At 38.9% G+C, this 9,920-nt stretch overlaps 1 protein-coding gene across 1 annotated transcript; it reads left to right on the top strand.

Annotated features, from left to right (window-relative positions):
• Nucleotides 1-4,519: 4,519 nt before the first annotated feature.
• On the top strand, nucleotides 4,520-8,199 carry LOC126618725 (receptor-like kinase TMK4). The gene is made up of 2 exons (XM_050286871.1): nucleotides 4,520-6,919; nucleotides 7,362-8,199. Exons 1-2 carry the CDS (start codon nucleotides 4,657-4,659, stop codon nucleotides 7,871-7,873), a joined length of 2,775 nt encoding a protein of 924 aa, XP_050142828.1. The 5' UTR covers nucleotides 4,520-4,656; the 3' UTR covers nucleotides 7,874-8,199.
• Nucleotides 8,200-9,920: the final 1,721 nt, after the last annotated feature.

Genomic DNA, 9,920 nt, shown 5'->3' with positions numbered 1-9,920 from the left:
AGAAAAGAGAAGAAAAAGCCACGGGAGTGGCTGAAAAAAGAAAGGAAGGAAAGAAAACCACATAGGTGGTGAGAGAACAGAAGGAAAAAAAAAAGGGAACGGACCCCCTCTCCGCACACACATACCCATTCCGTCGAACCGGTTAATTCCGGTGGATTTCTAGCTATTGTCAGATGAATTTCACCTAATCATCACCTGAAATCACCACTACACTCCTTCTCATTTGATATTCATTCAAGATTGGACGAAAATTGGGTTGAATTTGGTGAAACTCGCACCGGTGGGTGCAAGGATTCCTTGTCTTCAATCCGCCATTTTGGAAACAATTTCCTTCGATCTCCACCGCCATTGGACTTCCCTTGAGCCTTGGAACAAAGACTAATCAGTTGTAGGGGCAACGAAACATCAAGGAGGTCAAATTGAAGCACATTCAATTTTTAAGGTTCTGGCGGGTTCGTTGTGAATTGAGGTGTTTCTTGGACAAATTGACCTGAGTCACAATTATGAAACTTCATCTACTCTTCATAATCTTCAAGTTGGTATGCTTGGTTCGTGCTTTCGTATTCATTTTAGTGTTAAGTGTTTAGAACAGTAGAAATCCGGTTTTCTCTGGTGAATTTGGACGGTTTCCGGTTAGAATTTATCGTCGACCTAGTTGTGAAAAATGTTTCCCTTGTTAAGCTCTAGCTACCACGTAAGTTTGAGCTCATTTAGTTAATAATGAAAATTCGGGTTTTCAAAACCCTCCATCTTGGCTACCACCGCGTGTGGCGGTGCGTGGGACCGTCCACGAGTGTTGTCTAAGTACTAAATACCTTCTAGTGACCCTATGAACCTATGTCTATCTCGGTTTCCCGAAATTCAATTGTTTGATGTGGTGATCAAATTGGACCACCACTTGTTTGTATGATTGATGATAATCCGATCATTGGATGGTCGAACAATTTTGTGAGCACCTTAGTTATCAGTTGTTGGACCTTTAAGAACTTACGGATCAGAAATCCTATGTGCGGATCTTCCCATTTGAATAACCTTAAATTGTTGATCTTAATGGAATTACCTTATCGATGGTTGACGTTCTAATCAACGTGCTATACTCTAGAGTGTCGTTTATCTCTAGTTTGTTGTTGAGGCTTGATGGAACTTAGTTGGCTCATCACGATGACGTGTCATTCTCGGTTGACATGTGTCTCGATATATGTATTAGTGGCATCATATTGAGTTATACTTGTTAATTAAATGTGCTTTCTATTGAAGTGTTATTTTATTTTTAGCATTGATCTATGTTTCTTAATTGTGATTCAACTGTAGCTTGGGAACGTTTATGAAATGTGGTTAGATATGTATGATCAGTATGATGTGTATGATTGTTTTTAGGATGATGTGAACCCAAAATCTTATGAGAAGTATTATGTATAACTTTCATGCTTGTATGATAAGATAGTTAGTGGTCTTGAGAAGTTGATAGTGCAAGTGATTCCATTGAGTGATGGTCCAGAATCGTGTCCTTGTTTGGATTCCGTTGAGTGATGGTCCGGAATCCCTTCTATTTCGCGATTCCGTTGAGTAATGGTCCGAAATCGTTTCTTGGTTTAGATTCTGTTAAGTGGTCCAAAGTTGCATCACTTGACTTGTTGGTTTCTTAGATTTGATATCAGCTTCAGAGATGTAAGCTTGGCTTAACTGTGTCACTCTAGCCTTAGTTTTAGAATATTTGTGAGCAATGGTTTTAAGAATCTTGTGAATTGAATTAGAAAAGATGTTGGACGTTTGGGTGACTCCTTCAGGATTTTCTATGATTCGATTATGATTTCATAAAGTATGAATTTAGAAGATATGGTTATAGTTGTTATTATTTTGGGCAAATTAGTTAATTAATGTGGCTAGAGAATTGTATTGTGCTTTGTCGGTTCCTTGATATGATATATGTTGTGAATTGCGGTATCTTGTTGCGACATAATGACTTATATAGAAGATGGAAGGGAAATCATGATTTTCATATGGGTTTGTTATGTAACCCTGGGTCTAGTAATTTCATGATATTGATTGAGAAACGTTATGCCTTTCGGCTTAAATGGACTGTGACATATGTCAATTATAGTGCATGACGAACTATGAATGACTTTATCCCTATTTAAGGTACGTAGGCAGTCTAACGAGGAGGTTAGATGCAGCCATAAAGCATACGAAAAATTACTGTGTGATTCGATTATCGAATTGTGCTCTGCCCATATCCCGAAGGCGGGGTATGATAGATACGGGTATTAGGTGACGTCACGTGTCGATCCTAGACGTATGTCGGGATTGGGGTGTGACATGCTGATTTTATGGCTCCAATGCTATTTACCCAAACCAAAGGTGTTACCGGTTGCCAACACAGTAATGTTTATCTAAACTGAAGGTATGTTGGTGGGAAAAAAGGCAATAAAAATCTCAAGATGTTTGAGAGGTTTCACGTAGAGCGAGAGTTTGAGCAGGGTAATTCTGTGTGTTGATTTGGGGAGACTTGAATGATGTACTCTTCTATCTATTTATAGTAGTGATTCCTCACAGTCGAAGTAGAACCCTACTCGAACCTCAATTCCTTGATTAAATCCAAATGGGCTTTGGTCAGTCCTGGTTCATGTGGGATTCTAAATCTAGCTTTATTATCACCCAAATTGAACCCTTGATTCTTGACATCTTTTCCTATTTAGAGCATAACTGGTCTATAAAGATTCTTTATTATACTAGGACTCGGCCACTCACCCTTATCCAAATGAAACCATTTCCTAATAGAACTCGACCGTATCCTTATTGGGCGGGGCCTTTGGTGAGAATATCCTGAAATTCATAACACCTTTCTTATTGGACCGAAAGTGATTATGGGCTCAACCCAAAAACGTCATTTTGGGCCCAAACAGAGGTTTTATTTATTTATTATTTTATTCATTATTTTTAAATAGAGATGACCAAATCAATTGTAGGTGAGGTTTAAAAAAAAACCAACATTTTATTCTTTAAAATTACGTTACTATCCTTAACATTTTTGTCGTGATAGAAGACAAAAATGTCTTTTGACTCTCTTTTGGTTGACAAATAGGGTTTCAATAATATGTAGTTTAGATATGGGTGTTGAGAATAAGTTGGCATAGAAAAAGGTTCAATAAAATTCCTACACTTTCTATCAATGGCAGAGCTAGCATGGAGTCTATGGTTATTCTTGACCCCAACACTTCAAACGCCCCATGTATTTTATTTGTGTATTATGTTTGACTTCTATAAATAACTAAGACAAATTAAATTACAACTTCCTCCTATTTCTTATATTTTATTCTATCATATTTGGCTTTCTTTTCTCTTTTATTGTGTGTGACTTTATTAAGTGCATCATATGCTCGATAAAATGCCTTATTTGACAAGTCTTGACAATCTTTAACATTACTTTATAGTATTCTGCATTCACCCTCGACAAACCTTTATAAATAATAGTAGTTGTCGACTTATGTTAGCATAAGTTTTCGACATATGTTGGCATGAATTGACAAGTGTCTAGTAGGTGTTCAACGAAATTACTCAATGGAGTATTTTTGGTTAGTATTATGACCTATTATTTGAAAATCATGACCCCACCGCTCTGTTTTTATACATGATCGTACTTTCAGCTCACTAAAAGAATTCTCAAAAAATGAGAAGCTTGGGCTTTACGTGATGTTCAAACGAGCAATCCGCAAATGGCGTTAATTAACGCGAAACTTCGGAAATAATAAACCATCGGTGTGATGACGGAGGGATCGTATTTTCTGCCGTTTTGGTGAACTTGAAACGGTGGGAGGTCCACGCGTTATCAGTGAAGCACCAGCTCATTCTCACGTGGGGGACCCACTGCCACTTCAAGTCCAGAGTGTATCAGTTTGCGTCTGTGGGCCTCTCATCTACAATCTACATGTACATGTATGACCCACATCAACCTTTTTTCTCTTTTCCTTGTTTTTTTTCTTTCTAAAAGCAAAAAGCTTCAATTTTTTTAGAGCTTATTATTATGGAAGATCGAAAATTGCTCTCTAATATACAATAATATTTCTTATTCTTCTTGTAGACTCGTTTTGACTTTATTTTTAAAATTATTGAAAGTATTTTTAAAAAAAAATTAATTTTAGATTTCTAAAGCATTTTAAGTATTTTCAGAAAAAATACCATATATGTGCTTCTTAAAGAGATATACTTAAATTTTTACTAATAATTGATTTCAAAAACATTTTACCAAAAAACACTTTCATTCATTTCTCAACGCGTTTTCAAACAAGCTCTTTATAGTAAGAAAATAATTTAACTTCAAATTCGTCATCCATGAAATCTGAACCTAACCCCTCTTGTTTTTACTAAGCGGCTACATTTCTCATTCATGAAGGGATTAATTGAAAATGGGTATTTATATACATTCTATAATACAAATTTAAAAAAGAAAAGAAGATTGATAAAGGAAATAAAAAGTAAAAAAATAAAAAAGAAGAAAACCTAAGGCTTCAACAGCCGTAGCGAACAGAGGCAGCATCCTTCCTTTCGTCGTCTTTCTGTACAAAACGCCTCCCTCTCTAAACCAAAAACAGAAACACCAAACCAAAAAACCAGACCCCCTCTCTCTCTCTTTCTCTTTCTCTCTCTAGAAACCCAGAAATGGGTAAGCAGAAAATCCTACAAGCTCTCATTCTAGCTCTCTCTCTCCTTCGCCTGATCGCCACCGCCCCCACCGCCGCCGACGACTCCGACGTCATGTCAAAACTCACAGCAAGCCTCAACCCCGCACCCAAAGGCTGGTCAACAAGCACCGCCTACTGCAGCTGGGACGGTGTCAACTGCGACACTTCAAAGAGAGTCACCTCCATCAACTTAGCCTCCAAAGGTCTCTCCGGCTCTCTCCCTTCAAATCTCAACTCTCTCTCCCAGCTCACCACTCTCTCTCTCCAGAGCAACTCTCTCTCCGGCGCCTTTCCTTCTTTGGCCAACCTCTCTTCCCTCCAAGAAGTCTACCTCGACACCAACAACTTCACCTCCATTCCCGCCGGCTGCTTCACGGGCCTCTCGAGCTTGCAGATTTTGAGCATGAGCCAGAACATCAATCTCGACTCTTGGGTTTTCCCCTCGGAACTCACTGAAGCTTCCAGCTTGGTCACTTTCGCTGCAGGTAATGTGAATTTATATGGGTCGTTGCCTGATGTGTTCGATTCGTTTCCGAACTTGCAAAACCTGAGGCTTTCTTACAATAACTTTACTGGTCCTTTGCCCAAAACGTTTTCTGGATCTGGGATTCAGAACCTCTGGCTTAACAATCAGCTACTTGGGTTGTCTGGCACCATTGAAGTCTTAGCAAACATGACCCAGTTGTCCCAGGTTTGGCTTCAAAACAACCAATTCACTGGTCCGATCCCAGATCTCTCAAAGTGTGTAACTTTGTTCGATCTTCAGCTTCGCGATAACCAGTTTACCGGCATTGTGCCCGCCACATTGATGTCCATATCTTCTTTGAAGAACGTTTCTTTGGACAACAACAAGCTGCAGGGTCCAATGCCGGCTTTCGGGTCCACCGTGGAGAAATCCACAGTTGATGGTAATAGCTTTTGTCAAACGACTCCAGGGACTTGTGATCCGCTGGTCACCACGCTGCTTGAGGTTGCAGGGGCTTTCGGATATCCGGTTTTGCTTGCTGATTCTTGGACAGGAAACAAGCCTTGCAGTGGATGGAGCTTCATTGTTTGTGATCCACAGGGAAAGGTTTTCACAGTGAATTTTGACAACAAGCATTTCAATGGGACCATTTCGCCTGCTTTTGCCAATCTGACATCTTTGAAAAATTTGGTGTTGACTCGTAACAATTTGGTTGGGTCGATACCGGATAGCTTGTTAAGCTTGACTCAGCTTCAGCTTCTTGATGTTTCCAACAACAATCTAAGTGGGGCAATTCCGAAATTTCCATCTACGGTGAAGTTAGTTACAACTGGTAATGTGTTGATTGGGACAACTCCGAGCACTGGAGGTGGAGGAAGTACTCCGTCGGGTACTGGTTCTAATGGAACTACTCCTAGTGGGAGTCCGGCTCAGGCAACAAATGGTCCTTCGGTATCCCCTGGTATGATTGCTGGTATAGTTATTGCCCTTGTTATTTTCATTGTGGTAGTATTGTTTGTGTCCTATAAATGTTATGCTAGTAAAAAGCATAAGAAATTTGGAAGGGTGGCTAATCCATTAACTGGGATAGAAATTGCTAAGAGTGATGTTATGAGTAGCGCAAATGGGTACAATGGAGTTACAAGTGAACTGCAAAGCCAGAGCAGTGGTGACCTTCATGTTTTTGAGGGTGGAAATGTTGCGATTTCGATCCAAGTTCTAAGACAAGTGACAAACAATTTTAGCGAGGACAACATATTAGGCAGAGGAGGATTTGGAATTGTTTATAAAGGCGAATTGCATGATGGGACTAAAATTGCCGTCAAACGGATGGAATCTGTGGCAGTAGGCACTAAGGGATTGAACGAGTTTCAGGCAGAAATCGCGGTCCTTACTAAGGTCAGGCATAGGCATTTGGTTGCGCTTTTGGGATCCTGTATCAATGGCAATGAGAGACTTTTGGTCTACGAGTACATGCCACAAGGGACTTTAACTCAGCATTTATTTGAATGGCGCGAGATTGGAGTGCCTCCACTGACTTGGAAGCAGAGAGTAACAATAGCATTGGATGTGGCGCGAGGAGTGGAATATTTGCACAGCTTGGCTCAACAAAGTTTCATTCACAGAGATTTAAAGCCCTCAAACATACTTCTGGGCGATGACATGAGGGCCAAGGTTGCTGACTTCGGACTGGTTAAAAACGCGCCCGATGGGAAGTATTCTGTTGAGACAAGGTTGGCAGGGACATTCGGGTATCTCGCACCAGAATATGCAGGTAAGAGAAACCCTCTCATTTTTAGATATTCATCTATTAATTGAACAATCATGCATTTACCTAAGCTTCAATCATTCCAGACTTATAGCATATCAAGCTAACTTATATATGTATGCAGACCTGCAAGTTAATATTGCCAATGAATTGCATTGAACATGTCAACCAATTCCTTTGGAGGAGGAAATAGTATTTGTCTCCACTGCATGTTTTGTTTTGACTAGATTCTAGAACTCAAAAAGAGTAAGGAAAAGAGACAATATAATACCCTTACGTAATTTGTTGAACTGGACTTTTGAATTCACTGGGAACAGATGCTACGATTTAAGAGTTTTGTAAATTCGTTGTTCACTTTGAAATTGTGAAATTACATTTTTCTCTATGATTTAACTGTCGTTGTGTCATTATTCTAGAACGTTGATGTGATTTGTGTTCCTATAATCAGCTACTGGCAGAGTCACTACAAAAGTAGATGTTTATGCGTTCGGAGTGGTTTTGATGGAGTTGATAAGCGGTAGAAAAGCTCTAGATGATACAATGCCAGATGAACGGTCTCATTTGGTCTCATGGTTCCGCAGAGTCCTTGTCAACAAAGAAAACATTCCGAAGGCTATTGACCAAACTCTTGACCCCGATGAGGAGACAATGGAGAGCATATACAAAGTTGCTGAGCTGGCAGGACACTGCACTGCTCGTGAGCCGTACCAGAGACCAGACATGGGACATGCTGTCAACATCCTGGGTCCTCTTGTTGAGCACTGGAAACCTACCACCCATGAAGAAGAAAACTCTGGCATCGACCTGCACATGAGCCTTCCGCAAGCGTTGCAAAGATGGCAAGCCAATGAAGGTACTTCTAGGATGTTTGATGATATGTCCTTCTCTCAAACTCAATCAAGCATCCCTTCAAAACCTTCCGGATTTGCTGACTCGTTTGATTCAATGGATTGTCGATGATAAAAAAAGAAATAGACTATAACATTTTGGAACCAAGAAAAAGAAACTCGAAAGAGTTGGGATGGGGAAGATATGATCAAGTAAAGCAGCAGGTATCACAAATTTATTGTATTTGTTGTTTTTTTTCTCGTTCTTTCCGCGATCTTTATGTCACTAAATCTCATGCGTGCCTGAACCTTCAGTTATTGATCCTTGTATTGCTAACAGCTTGATTGAGTTGCTACTGATCGTGAGAAAGAAAAAAATTAAAGAAATTAAAGAAAGTTTGTTGTATGATATTTCACATACTCATTAGTGATTGTTTAATTATATTCCTCTTTCCGTTTTGCTTTCTTCTTTTGACAATTCATTCATTGTATTTGGTATAAGGCTTTGTTGGCGTTCTGGGATTCATAAACCCAACCCTATTTAATGGGATAAGACTTTGTTGATGTTGTATTCATTGTGTTAGGTATATCTGTTTAGATGATGCCCTAGGCTGTAGAACAACATGGCTGCTTAGGATTCTGGTCATTATGCTTGCAAGATTTAATCAAAAGAAGCAAAGATTTTGGTTATTAATGGGGTAGGTTGATATGATTAGATTTAAAGCTGGAAGAGAGAGAAAGAGAGATCTTGAGAGAGACAATTGCACATGGAAGAGAGCAAGTTAGATGGAAACATGTTAGGTTGGTTGTAAGGGTGGACCTTTTGTTTGAAAGTGACTTTTGTAGTGCTGCACATGTATTAGGAAAGTGACGGGGATGAGTAGTGGAGTCCAAGCTACATCTAACTTCATCGACTTAAACTATTTATTTTTTAAATTGCACCTCTTGAATGATTCTTGCAAAATATTAGTCAAATTGGAAATATTTAAGCCATCTAATTGAGTTCAAAGAAATTGACAATCACTATGATCTAAGAAATATTGAAATTTCATCGTGACAATTGAATGAGTAAATGGTTTCGAATTGAATTGATTTTTGCAAAGATGACCTATGAATTGAGATTTATAATATAGACGGTTTGAATAGTTGGAATTTGATGTGGAATGGGTCCCACAATTTATCCTCATTCTTTCTTTTTTCAAAATTGTAGATCCCTCCCCTAAAAGGCTTGTGTACATACAAAACATACATCTATATACATATATATATATATACATACATACATACATATATATATATTTATATATTCTTTCATGTCTACCAATTGTTAATAATTTAGAAACGTAAGGAGGAGACGGAGACCATAAAACCAATCTGATTGATTGTTTACGTGGAAAGATAGTGAACGATTTTATATACGGTTGAATGTCAAAGCCGCATTAGGAGGTCATGTAATGCAAATTGCAGTGGTTACAGCTAGATGATAGGCCGGGCAAGGTGCCTTCTTCTATGTTCTTGCTCAAGTTGTAATAACTAGTGTTAGGTGCTTTGAGTGGTAGTGTTGTCTTTGAGTGTAATGGCCCGCTCGAAAAAACGTAACCACTTTGACGATGTGAAAAAAGTGCACACATACTGAAGAAAAACCGGCTGTTGTGTAGTATGAGTTGATGAGCAAACAGAGAGATGCGAAAAATCACTTCAAACACTACTACAAGTAGGTTCGTGCTCTTAAACATGTCCCTTCACGACTAACATCTCTCTAAGTCAAATACATAATTAAGCAACCACCACGGGTGACTCAGTGGTTTGCGGTGAATTTATGGCCATATCCCACAAGCCACATTCTGGGCTTGATTTCTGGTGCTGGTGAAGCACACGATGGGGTCAGGGAATGAAATACCTCTGTCAAGGTCTAAAATATCGATATTATCCCGATATTTCTATCGAAATTTCCGTGTTTTTGGACTACCGATATTTCCAATATCATCGATATTTTAGACCTTGATAGGAACTCTATGTGGTACTAAGTCACTCATGTCTCTTACCATGCAATGTATAAAGTGTAAAATATTGTACTAATTCATTATATATAAATGATTATGGTGTGTTTAAAGTTCTTTCATTAATTGCTACATATTTTCTACACTTACAATGTTTGCCAGCTCGCTATATAATCAACT

The sequence above is a fragment of the Malus sylvestris genome, chromosome 4 (assembly GCF_916048215.2).
Source record: "Malus sylvestris chromosome 4, drMalSylv7.2, whole genome shotgun sequence".
NCBI lineage: Eukaryota > Viridiplantae > Streptophyta > Magnoliopsida > Rosales > Rosaceae > Malus > Malus sylvestris.
The sequence above is the reverse complement of the archived record's forward strand: the minus strand, read 5'-3'. Positions and strand labels throughout refer to the sequence as shown.